The sequence below is a fragment of the Bombus pascuorum genome, chromosome 9, assembly GCF_905332965.1.
Source record: "Bombus pascuorum chromosome 9, iyBomPasc1.1, whole genome shotgun sequence".
In the NCBI taxonomy this organism is placed as follows: domain Eukaryota; kingdom Metazoa; phylum Arthropoda; class Insecta; order Hymenoptera; family Apidae; genus Bombus; species Bombus pascuorum.
In genome coordinates, this window is record NC_083496.1 from 12,655,160 (window position 1) to 12,669,300 (window position 14,141).

The window sequence follows — 14,141 nt, forward strand, 5'->3', positions numbered from 1 at the left end:
TACAACTATGTGGAATCCTTTTTGAACCTGTTCTATTATTCTACAAAATATTTTCAATGTTCTAATACCAGATTTAATAAAATAAGTTCATCGATATTATTAATAAATTTTCTGCATATTTCATAAGGAAGAAGAAAAGCGAATTAAATATTTTGTGCATCACGTAGATACTTTTTAATGTTAATATTTATTGTGAGTTGAAGCTACTTCAAGAAATCCGCGGCGACTAATTCTTCGAAATCACCAAGGAGGGCGTGTTAAGCGTATGGTGACAGAGTGACAGACGCTAAAATGAATACATTTGGCAGTCGTCGTACAAAGTGAGAGAATTTATAAATTTAATTTAAGATACTTTTATTTTACTAACTTTTCATTACTCGTTTATCACAAAAAATTTGAAAAGGATTCAATGTATCTACTGAAATTAAAATATTCATCTTTATCTTTTTGAGGTTAAGTCTGTTATGTGTGTAGTTACTAAAATATAAAACAGAAACATAATTTTTCTATAGCGTAAAAATAGCAGTAGGAGCTTTAGTATGCGAGGAAAGTATTTTAAAAGGGGATATCACTATTGGACCAAAAACTATAATTCATCCAAGAGCAAGTATCATTGCAGAAGCTGGTCCAATTATAATAGGTGAAGGGAACATTATAGAAGAAATGGCGATCATAACAAATAGGTAATTTTAATTTCAAAGATTTCTTTACCCTTTATTACTTATTATTTGACTAAAACATTTAATTATGTTATTATAGGTTACCACCAGATACTCCTGAACCAACAACAATTCCGGTACAAATAATAGGCAATTATAATGTATTTGAAACTGATTGTACGTGTGAAGCATTTAAAGTTGGAGATCATAATATTTTAGAAAGCAAAGGTTACTATATTGTAATTAGGAACTTATTTATTTCTGATGTATCATATTATAATTTTATCTTTATTTATAGCACATGTTGGTCGTGAGGTTGAATTGACCAATGGTTGTATTATAGGAACGTCATGCACATTGACAGAAGCAGACACAATACCAGAAAATACAATAATTTATGGTAATGAATGCCAACGTAGAGAAATGCACGATAAACCATATGTGAGTTTCTATTGAATTCGGGCTTACATTATAGGTAATATTTTGTTGTTTTATAATTTTATTATTTATTTCAGCCTCCAATAAGTCAAATAGAATTTTTGTTAAAAATTTTACCAACTTACCATCACATTCGTAAACCTAATGTAAAACCAACAAAAAATGAGGGGGGGCTATAACAAACTATATACATTCTTAGGTAATATATTTGCGATATAATGATTTAAAAATGCAACAGATATTTATACATTTAATGTTAATTCTAAAAACTAACAGTGCATTTTAATTACGTTTCTGTTTTCTAATTGTATTTATACATTCTGCACTATAAAAGTATTATTATTATATGTATAATAAATTATGAGTAGTTTCACATGTGATGTACAATACATCAGCATATAGCCCTTATGAGTTATTTGAAACAAAAATGAATATAGTATGCATAATAGCATCTTGTGAATAATTTTTTAATAATATAGATTTATTTTTAAATATTTAAAAGTAAACTTAGAAAATATTTTGATAATGCTTTGAAGTATTAAATAAAATATGCTTCTTATATAAGATTTTATGGTTTACTATAACTTCATAGAAAACCTATATCAATTTAGTGTTCTTGTCACATATTAGGATACAAATATAGTACTACTGTATCATATTATATTCACTATACTTTTTAATCAATGATTCGACTATGTGTACACTGTAGAGTGAGGTGTATATATGTATATCCTTGTAATAAATTTAATTTCCTGCTGTGCCAACAGATGGCAGAATCATCTATTTTGAAATCAGTTCTCAAATTTGACGAGAAAACTTGTTTTATAAAAAACTTACCAATTTTATTATATCCTAATTTTATCGTATCGAATTTGAATAAACTTGCGGTTTTACAGTTTTCAATATTTACGCTTTCTGACAACAAAGTGCAAAATATAAAATATGTTCTATTTATATTAACAAAATATCCATATAATTTATTTATTTATTATATAAAATACATATATATATAAATAATTCTATCTACATGGAATTTTTATAATTGAGCATTTTATGAGAATATTTTCATCCCTTATTAAGCTCCAACAATTAATTATTTATTCATATAAGTTGCAAGATCTGTAAATAAAAATATATTTCTTATTATTCATTGGAGTTTAGGAACCTGGACGAAATTTCGCGATATCAGTGAGTCTGTGCGCGTCGGCGATGCGACAAGTTAATATAACTTGATGTTTCTCCTTCTCGACGTTCTTCTCCGGGCGAACTCTCCGGAGAATCGCGGCGGTACAATACTAAACGCTACACCTATGAATATGAATTAGCGTCTCGTCGAGGGGGTTGGATGCGAACCATTTACCGTTTCCGTCAGCTTAGCCGCGTACCACAGTGGCTCTCAATGCGATGCTTATTTAAGCAACAAATGTGCGAGTCGTGTTACTACATAATTTGTCCGAATTAACTCATTAATCATCTATAGACGACATTTTATTTCGTTTACACTACATAATGTTCAAATGAACTGCTTCTGAACGATAACAGAAATAATATTCAATTTTTACTCAATTTTATCTATACAGTACAATACAAAATTTTGTTATGTTTGAATTATTTTAGTTACATTTAACAACTTCTAATAAAATTTTACGATAAGTAATCGTACTACTAAATTTTCTAGTTTATGTGAAAAAACGTTTTAAACGAAATTCTGTGTAAAATAAATTTTATATAAAAATTGAATATTATTCAAATAAAAAAATAAATTTAATATATTTTATTATGTAACAAATAGAACAACAATTTTTCTGGAGGAATATATGAAGAGGAAACGCAGTTAAGAGCGTAGCGGTCGCGAGTGCCGCTTTATTTTAATGATCGCTCTTCGCAACCCTCTTGAACGCAACTCTTGTCGCGGAAAGTGGTGACCCGAGAGAGCTGTCATATTTTGACGTCCGCAGCGGGCGTTCTAGGCTAGAAGGGGGAGACGAGAAGAAAAGAGATTATTTTTCGTCGCGCTGGGAGAAGCCAGAAATCAGTACGACGGCACAACCAAGGGAAAGTCCCTAATGGCGTAACAATCACAGATTCGTGCAAGGTTTTCTTATCCCTATTAGAGCGAATTAGTTATTGATAAATTGTTAGCGGATGATTTTGTATAAATTGAAAAGAGACGTCATTCTTCAGTTGTTAATTTGAAAATACTTCAAACGAGATATAGAACATATAAGAAACAACATAACAAATTTTGGATTACGATACTCTTGAAATGTTTCTTCAACTTCAAACTTACTACTAATACTTCACGTATTACATTTTACAGCACTGTAAGATTATACAACGCTATACTACATCAATTTAACGGACTGCAGTATCTTCATAAAGAAATTCCTTCGCAAAAGTAGTTATCCAGAAACAGTAAACTAATTCCACAAAATTAATTTATACAAACAATTTTCTTATAAATAAAATTTTATTTTTGTAGCATATAATTCTAATCTATAAAGACAATTACAGTAGTTATGGAAAAAGATCATTTTTAGATTTATAACAAGGATTACTCTTGCTGAATAATCTGGTCTAATGGATGGAATATAGAAAGAACTACAACTGCAACTGCAATTGCAATATAAAACAACGGAAATCACGAAGAGCACAAAATGAATTCAGCACCAAATGAAAGTTCAACCGCATTAAAATCATCCGCCAATAATTCTGGGAATAGTTATCGTTGGACGATTTGCGCTAGCGATAGATAGTCCCTCGAGAACGTTTCACGATGATCTTTCGTCCATCAACGGTGGCGGCGATCGTGAACGCGTCAAACAACTCTCGGCGCCCTCGCTCTTGCGCTTAAATTGACGTCCGCGGACAACACGGGAGAACCGCTTTGTCGAGCGGCGAACAAGAGTGACGAGCGTTGCGAATGCACGACTCGCTTAACATTTCCATTGTGAACGCAAACGAAGACTGGAGGGCGAAAAATGTCATGTACGTCGACGGGATCACGCGTAGAATTAATTCGATATCGCCGCGGTTTGACAGAGATTTCCCGTAATTACTAGGGAAACGTTAATCCATTGCGAATTAAGTCTCTGCTTATTTTATGGTTAAATAAAATAAAAGCTTCCATGATTAAATAGACATCGTATGAAATAATACTAGAATGAATATACTTATAACTCAATCTAATATAATTTATCCATAGAAATATGAAGAGTTGATCAGAAATGTAAGAAATGACTCGACCTCCATATCATTCTAAGTATCTTATACGACCGAAATCTTCGCAAATCATCTGTCCGGTATTGAAACGTGGACGAGTCGTTTAGGTCCATTTAGCGATGAAATCGTCGCATGTCGAGAGATCCATGTCGATACCGCGTACACGATGTCGTCGAGAGCGATCCCGCCGCGCGGTCAGCCGAGTAGCGACGAGATAAACGATTCAATCGTGACAATGAATAATACTGGAGCGACGGTTAAACGCGGCAGCGGATCGGATCGGGTCCGCCCACAAGGCTGTCCGGAGGGAAACCACCCGTAAAATCCAAAAGGGGTGCAGTGGAGCGGGAGCGGCAGGGGGCGCCAGGCGACTCTGTGACGCGATTATGCTAACGAAGTTATTCCATTGTAACGCTGTTTACAACGGCGCGCATTAAGGCTACACCGGAACAATAGCAACCCCCTGCCCCTCTAACTCTCTCCTCCTTGTGCACGAGCCAGGGAATCCTCGGGAATCGCGCGGCCATTGTACGCCCTGTTCGAGAAGGAAACACAAACGATGCTCGATGATTGACAGAAGTGAAAAAAATGTCGAGGGTATAAGTGTCAGCGGTCAGCGATCGCGAAGATTACGGCCAGAAAGTTTTGACAAGTAGAATTTTTTTGTTGAAATGTTCACTATCTAGTAATTAGTGTAATAGATGATACATAGTTCGAAATAGAAGTTTATCAATATTCTTAGTTTATAACAGCTCAGTTGCATTTTTTTCTTTTCTGATTAATGCCTACTGTTGCATCATATATTCAATCTATGAAATCGTTAGCAACAGTTCATAAAAAGTACTTTACTGTACGTGAATACTCTTTGTTATTTATGTTATTGTACATACAATCAATTTTATATTCACAAGAAGAAACAAAGGTTATTTACTTATATTCCTATACGTAATACATAAGGCAAAGAGAAGTTGCCAAAACCATCGAACACAATGAATACAAGAGGGATGGAAGGGGCCCCGACCACTCGAGTCGGGTTACACCCTATCGGGGCGCCACTTGACTCGTATTTAACTTTCAAATATATTTTATGCCTTTTGCATTTTAATACTTTCATGGATTCGCTATTTCTACACCCTTCTCTCGGTTCGCCTAATGCGCATGCATTTTCGTTCCAGTGAAATGTAGACGATTTCGTGTCACAAACCATTGCCACCCCTCATACACACCAACACTGTCAACAATATATCTCCAATCCCATTTGATACCAATGCTATTTTTAATTTTGCACAATTAAACTTTAACGTATCCCCTTGTATTTTTCAGAAAACTTTTTTTGCGTAATATTAATTTTCTAATCTGCTTATCGAGATAAAGCTTCTAATTGTTAAATATGGTACCATACTTTTCTTTCTTACAACAAACGTATAATATCTCACTGTTCACTTTTCATATTTGTTCACGAATTCATTTCCTTCGATGAAAATTTACGATCGTAAAAATATATGAATGCACTTCACCAAGTCATAGATTCTCCGTTTCGTTGGCTGTAAAACTTCGTCAAAATTTGATTTCCTTGCGATAACAGAGAGGCAAGGAGATCAGCGTGGGCGATTCGAGACGCAAGAAACTCATGCACGAACGAGCTCGGCATTTATGTGTCCATCGAAGCGTGACGACGCTTCGACGGGATTATTTGTAGGATTCAGTCGTATACCCGACGTTTCCGCCGAATCCTTTGTACCATTCGCCCGTTACGCCATAGAATATTTTCGAGACGTATTTAGGCTTGTTTCGGACAGCCGGATATTCATCCCACTATTTTTACTCCATTCTATGGCCTTCACTTTCTCTCTTCTTCTTCTTATTTTCTATCCTATGTTATATTTGATCTCTGAAAATTCGATTGAAAATATAAAGTTATTTCGAAGGGGCAGATATTATCATAAGTAACAAATTTTTGACAAGTTTTAAAGTCATCAATATCTTTCGTAATGAGGGTTACATAAGTTTTTATATGACAGTTGGTGCGTATTTTCTGTTCTTCATAAGAAACTATTAAGACCGTGTCTGAAAACAGTTGTTTGAAATGATATTTTAATTTTAATCGTGTAAAATTTATCGTTTGAAAGAATGCTGTTTTACTTTTATTATTTAAATACATATGTATTTAATTTACATTCTATATTAAGAATATTTCAATGTTTAAGAATTTATATAAAATTCACACTATCTTATCAATGATCTTATTATTCCTGACACAATTACTTTTACTATTTTACTAGTACATTAAATTAACAAAGAATGCAATTAGCGTACAAGATCACGTATCTGCACAAGTGTCTATCGACATTCAGTGGTTGTTAGCTAAAATGAGAAAGAAGAGCAAATCGAGAGGACGACGACGAAGAAGATTATCTCGTACAAAGTCCGTCTCTGTGATTCTTTGGACTTTGGACGTCGAGCTGCTGTTCGACTTGTCCCTTGCATCCGAATGCGACTGCCGATCGCTTTGAAGTACACCGACGACACCGTGTACATATTCTTCCCTGCCAGTATAATAACTTGTGATGAGAAAAAAATTAATTAGCCGACCGAGCCAGCTGTGCTCCGTTTAAGTAAACGCGGAGATTAACACGCTTCCGTTTCTTGATTGATTTATGAACAAAGCGGAAGATACATACGAAGGATAAAGTTTCAGTTGCGTAACTTTCTTTTATTTTGTTACTTGGTTTTCATAAAATTAAGAAACAAAATTCAACAACGCAAATAAGCTGAACAAAATCTTCAAATGAAATGTTAACGCCACATTAATCCTTAATCAGTTTTTATATTATTTACTTATTAGTAAGAGGAAAGTAAAATGTTTTAATAATAAAATTTGTCACATAGATCGTATCATATACGTTGATTTCATTAAAAGAATTTAAACAATAAAGAAGAAATTGATGAACAATTTCGCAAATATCAGCTGTATAACGTGTTACCTTCCTTTTGTAGACACAGACTACTGCGAACGAAGAAGTTACCGTACATACACGTCGAATCAGATAATCTTTCCACTTCGTCCACAGAACAGAAGCGTGTATGCAGATGTGGTTTGCCGAGGGAGAGCCAAGCAGAAACGTAGATGGCATTCCTCTAATTTGTCGGCTCGACTTTGTCGGCTAATCAATCGAGTTCGTGATTACCATGCGCCGCGAGCGTTAACCACGACGAGATTCCACGCTTTTCGTGCTGTATCTATCTACGCGTAATCATAGCTGGAAAGTATGCATGTGTATGACTAACCTTTATTATCATACTATACAAACTTTCTACGCATGTATGTATGTACATGGATACAGCTAAAGGAATAATGTAGTTAATGGTTCAGGCCACAGTTTAACTTTGACGTATAGTTGAGGATTTCTTAGAAACAATCAAACGAAATAAAATTAAATTTTGTATAAAGTCTTCCTCTATTTGTATATGAGTTCATATGAGATTCATTAGTTGATAGATAGATTACGCGAAGTTTTACAAAACTTCTCTACGTATGCACCGGGAAGTGAGATTTTGCGGCATAAATCCTGTTTTACAAATGTACTTTCCATGCGCAATTAAAAACCGATTACATTCGTTTTGGCGATTATTCAGACAAGCATGGTGAACGTTTCAAGCTCTTTCTACGAGTGCATCTATGTATGTACATATACGCTGGCTTGACGTGCCATACGCGCGTTCGTGCTGCCTGTCGGCAAGCAGACGCACGCATCGCCGCCTTCATTTCACGCATAATTGAAAGCACGTCCCATTTAGCGTCGAGGACGTTCGCCACTTCTCTCGACTGCGGGCTTCCTCTTAAGATAGCACCCGTTTAGTCGTGTCCCGTACGATTAACGTGATTTAAGTATCGTACCCGTTTAACGTCTCAACGAAAATGTCCGCCATAATTCAAGCAGCATGTTTTTTCCTGCATTCTCGCACTTCGTAAACGTGTGATCTTCAGTTCTCGTCTATGAAGTTTCATATAGATATATATTACACAGGCATTTATATTTAATTATACGGTAAAATCTTGATTATCGGGCACCAATTAAGAGGACAATCGATTCTTGGAATATCGATTAAAGGATAATTCAGGATGATTTCTTGTAAGCGAGATTGGAAAACAAAAGTAAAAATTTACTTCATGCCATCATTCTTAAACAGATAGCAAAAGTATTACTCTCCAAACATTCTATTCACTCCCTTGTTTCCATCTTTCCTCTTCTCCTCCTTTGGGCTTTCCTTCCTGTTATTTATCACATCTGTATTAAATAGATCTATTACGTGTATACTTAAATTATATCTATCCATATTCCGAAAAAAACATCAAGAACTGACTACTAGCAAATATCCGACGAGCAACTTTTGAATACAATAGTTCTTAGTACCAAGAATGCTAACTACTGCATACAAGTGTACCCAAATATTGCAGAACGTTATTATAAGCCATTTCAACAGCTCTTTACACTCATCATGCTAACTTCAACTCCCGAATTGCTCTCCTTTGAAACGCATCATTCAACCAAACGCAATAAACTGTCCACCTTTCCTGCTAATGCAGCGTGTCGTGATGCACGCCACGGAAATCCCACCGATTACAGGGCGAACCATTTTGTCTTCGTGCGTACAAATCCTAACATTCTGGCTCGCGTTGCGACACTACGGTGGATTAGGTTTCGCGATAGGTTACCAACGTCTCCTTTTCACAGTATACGATTTGTCGCCACGGCGAACCAAAAACCTCTGGTTAATCCATTACCGTGTACGCGTCGTTTCGGTTTCCACGACGCCCACCAATTTGCTAACCATCGATTTCTGTGCGCTCTCTCGTAAACCGTAGCCCTTCTTCTCTCAGTCGCGGCGGACGCAAATAATACCGAGCCGCCAATCGCGAATTCTAGACCCTTTCCATCCGCGTTTTTCCCCCGTACGGTGGTTGCTATCTTTGGAAACGCAGGCGCGGCAACCGTGTCCCTTTTGACGGAACCGGCCACCGTGGCCTCTCTCGTCTGACGTTGCGTTCCTCTTCTACTTGCTTGATGGATTCGCGTGTCTCGCGGTTGTCGAGAACTCAAGAAACTGGTGTTCTCTTCGTGGAATCGGAATTGAATTATGGATATAAGAATAGCGGATCTCTGGGTCCTGGATTGAATTACTAAATGAAATTGGGACGTTGCTTAATTTTGAAAATTGAATAAATTGAAGTGCAAATGTAAAAATTGGATAATATTAGGAAAGATGACTAATCAGGACTAAGCGTATCGTGATAGGGTTTCTGTTGGCGTAGCAATATTTTTCAATTATTCGATATATTTCGATGTGTATATTCAGGATTCCAGTTTGAGTCAAGATTTGGTTAAACGTCTCATTGTAAATCATTGTGAAAAGCTCGTGGGTAATACCCCATAAACGGAGGAAAGAGGAGAAACAGAAGCGTAAGAAGTAAGGTGACAAAGAAGGGGAAAGAATAAATTGTCCGAGGAAGATAAAAGGAAAGAGATGTTGCAAAGGAAATGAGTCGTCAAGCGTAGATAGTACTATTTTATCCTCCATTTTAGTAGTATCCAGTTTAGCCGTATTAAATTTGAACTTGCGCTTAACTTATTCTCAAACATCTATTTCAACCATTCGAGCATTATAGTAATTTTCTTTTTAATGAGTTATATAAAATAAAGCGATATATAAATGTAAATGTACATAAAAAGTGTATATATTAGAACAAATAGAACGTATAAACTATTAATTTCACTTTCTACATTTAAAAATCATATGATTAAAAAAAAAGCGAAAGGAAGAAAAATGAATTGCTCTTAGGAAATAATTGGAGCTTAACAAAAACGCGTCAGATATATTTCCCTATTACCGCTAGACAGAAGGTGATTATGCAAGTCCATACGCAACTAAATAAACACAATTAAAAATATAAAGTTTAAATACAAAGTTGTATCACCTGCTGAATATATTTTCTGTATATTCATAAATATATTGTCTAGATATTTGCATATCGTGCATATATTCTTTGTATTCTCAAATTACAAATTCGTAAATGCATAAACATCTATCCATAAATAGGTTTAGTTGTCATTTTCAAATTATTTATTATTTCACGTATTATCATTATCACTCGTCTATCATCATAAAGCAGCATAAACTAATAAATATTCCGTTCATACTGTTCGAATAATTTAACTTTGTAAACGTCACTGTATCGTACCGTTCGGCTGACGAAACATCAGGCAATTAAAAGTCGTACTTTTGTCGGGAGCGTCGCGGCGCGCTTAAGAACCGAAGCGTTTAAGAGTCAACGCTTCCGTTCACACGTGCGTAACGAAAGCTCCGCGGGTCGCGCGCAACGACGCCTTCGAGGAGCAAAATAAAGAGAAGCCCAGTGACTTGCCTCGCGAGACAAGATTTAGGGCCGTCTGAGTATTCGTGTCTGAATCTCCTTACGCGCGTTTTCCACTCGTCCTGCACGCCTAGCGAGATTCTGCTTGGGAAAATCCGTGCTCCATAGGTCGACGCGCGTGAAATGATGAGAAACGCTGGCAGAAATGAATTCCGAGTGAATTTCAGTCACCAAGAGGCTTACGATTCCACAATTTTCTCAGCTGAGAATGGTTCCAAGAAGATATAAATGGTTTAACATTAGAGTTAAACTGTTAAACTGTTAAACTTAACGAACTCATCGATTCACAGATTTCTTGTTATATTTTGTTATTTTAAAGAACAGTAAAGTAACTTAATTCGATGATACCAAGTAAATGAGGTACTAATATAATAAAGTGCAATAAGATAGCGGTAAAAAAATCACGCATCAACTTGTAAAGCATCGTTGTAAATACCACAGAATTGTTTAAATTCCACAAAATTGTCAAAAAATAGGCATGTTTATTTTTTCAACTCTGTAACTTTGTATAAAAACATTTTTCAAGAAAATGAACTAAACAAAACGAAAATTGAGTTTTGTTCTTTAAAATAGCTCTAAGCAAATTGTTGCACGATTTTTGTTCATAAAGTTAGAAGAATTTACATCGACAATTTTTCGTGAAACATCTCGTGACCCTTTCATTTCTGCTGTTGAATATATTCTAATCATCAGAACTAATTTTAGCCCTCTTTAAGAATATTTATGGCGAAACAGAAATAAATACAAAATAATTAAATGAATTTAGAAAAATAAATAAATATGACATGGATTAGAATATGCAGTTTTCGTGAAAAATTCAAACGAGTGACAACCTGAAAATAAATTCCTATAATTTGTTTCTAGCAAGAAACTCGTCTTAATTACGTCCTGACAACATGCTCCGTTTCTTCAGTTTTATTTACAGCACTTTCATTTTGCTTTACAACCCGTTAAGTGCTATTTTGTCAAGCTCCGTATCCGCCTGCAGATCCGGTCGATACTCATTTCCGCTTCGCTGTCACCGGGAACAACTTTTATCAAGATGATTTGCCTCGCACGATAAACTTCTCTTGACAGCATCTCATACAGCAACATATTCTCTGTATTTAAATGTATTTAAAGACCATTGAAACCTGAAGAAATGAAGGAGCGTTAATATATTTATTTTAATTTAATTATCACTGAATGAAACTGCTTTTAACTCCGATACGTTTTTTGGGGTCACTCTGGATCGAAACGTATTCTTGTATTGTAAGGAAGTTTCTTGAATATAAGGAAAATATAAATGAATTCTTAATAATATATAACTCGTCGTATGTATTCATAAATATATAATGTATTCAACATAATTTAATTATCAATACTTTAATGAAACTGTTTTTAACTCTGTTGCTTTCTCAGAGTCACTTTTGATCGAATTGTATTTTTCTAATGCCAAGAAGTTTCTTAAGTTTGAGAAATGATAACTGATCAAATAATTTTAGACTTCTTTAAAGGTTGTTGTCGCAACGAACTCGAAGATACATGTTCTTGCGCTTTCATATAACGACCAGCCGTTTAACTTTAGATTCTGTAAAGCTCAATTAGACTCGTGTTGCGTTAACGAGTGCCGAAATAGCGCCACTATTAGCGTGATGTACCGATTAGCCCAACTTGGAAACGCCTACAAATAGAAGAAACCACGAATGGGTGTAACCTGCCACGGGAAATTATGCGCCAGTAAGTAATTGCATCCTTTGGTCATCTTTTCTTTTCCTTGTACCTTACATCTCCTTCTCTTTATATATTCTGTTCCTTAAATAAATAAATAAATGAATAACGTAAATATTACAACAGCGTAATGCAAATTTAATGTGACATTAAGGAAAAATAGTCAAACACGTAAATCACTAGAAGAGGATGAAAAATTTGTACTTAGGTATGCAATTCACAGAAAAACGTTACAAAGATCACATAAGAATAATTAAAGCTGTAAAAAGTAGAAATGTTGGATTGTAGACTGGTTTTTACTTAAAAATATGAAATAATAGCAATTACGTTTAAAATGGATGATACAATTCTCACTCATTATGACTTGAGTCTTTCAGATACTGAACTTCTATTCCAACTCCTCGTTTGTACGAGTTCTCATTTCCATAACATGTATAACTAAAGTTAATTTCATTAAGGAATAATTCGAAAAAGATGTAAAATCCAAAAGAGATTTTTTTAACTCTAAATGACAAGGATACCTTAACAACGCATGAATTATCAAAATTAATGGCAGCTATTCTTACTCATCAAATTAACGTTCATCAAAATTCGGTGCAATGGGCGAGCTATTTTGGGTGGTCCGCCTCACGTGCATAATCGACGCGTTATTAGACGCGACCGGTCACGTGGGTGTATTTACGTCATAACGAGTATGCATAGCGATCAGCGTTAACGAGCCAGCTCGCTTTCAGCACCGTAAGCGTTGCCATAAGCCCACCAACCGCGTCCCTTGTATTTTTATCGTTCGCCCGCGAACGCCGCCGATGAACGTGTCTCCCATTAGGTTGCTCACCATGCCACCCCCGCACTACGCTTCCTTAACGAGCGCTGTTATCCGAACGATCTTGGCGCGAGCCAATCCACTCCCAGGATAATGATGCACCCTTCTTGGTGTCAATCCGCTCAGCGTCATCGAGATCGTACTAGCTCAACACGAGAATCAATCTCGTCGTGTATTCTACGAAATCGTTCCCTGACTTTGGCTTTTATTCTCTTGAAAATCGATTGACAACTTGAGAGCAGATGCTTTCGTTTTGATATTACGGTGTCGGGGATTTAAGTAGATAATTTGATGACAATACCTACTTGGAGAAAGAGTAGAAGCTTTGAGAATTGTTAGAAGCTTCGTAAATGATTGCTGTTAAGTATTACGGCGTGATTTATCCCCTTTTGTGAAACTCTATTTATTTATATCTCTGTATTTATCAGACTTTCATGTTCTTCATATTACGCTTTCTATACTTAGAGGAAATATGATTCGCTGATGTCATAGGTAATATACAATTATATCTTGATAGTGATTATCTACTTATCATGTATCTAGATAATATTCGATAGGTACGTTTAAAGTAGGTAATTTCAATAAATACTTCTATTCATAAGTTTCAGGCGTTGTAAAAAATGGGTTTCGTTCTTTCTTATGAGTTCTTTTAAAAAGCTAGTCGAATTAAATTTAGGGATTCTGGAAGAGAATGTATTATTCTAGATAAATAATACGTAGCATGAAAACTTCTTGAAATAACCTCGCAATATGAACTTCTCTCCTTGATGCGTCTTGTCACAAATCAATTTACCTAATACAAAGTCATCGATGCATTCACCTAATGCGTTTGCACTATTCACCAAAATGGACGAGA

General features: G+C 35.4%; 1 protein-coding gene across 2 annotated transcripts; it reads left to right on the plus strand.

The window, feature by feature from the left end:
- Positions 1 to 200: 200 nt before the first annotated feature.
- LOC132910999 (dynactin subunit 6) lies at positions 201 to 1,661 on the plus strand. Of its 2 annotated transcripts, none has more exons than XM_060967265.1 (5): positions 201 to 320; positions 513 to 683; positions 760 to 887; positions 958 to 1,100; positions 1,175 to 1,661. In XM_060967265.1, exons 1-5 carry the CDS (start codon positions 292 to 294, stop codon positions 1,274 to 1,276), a joined length of 573 nt encoding a protein of 190 aa, XP_060823248.1. In that variant the 5' UTR covers positions 201 to 291; the 3' UTR covers positions 1,277 to 1,661. The 2 variants fall into 2 exon arrangements, with proteins under 2 accessions (XP_060823248.1, XP_060823249.1); XM_060967266.1 differs by having other exon boundaries at positions 1,003 to 1,100.
- Positions 1,662 to 14,141: the final 12,480 nt, after the last annotated feature.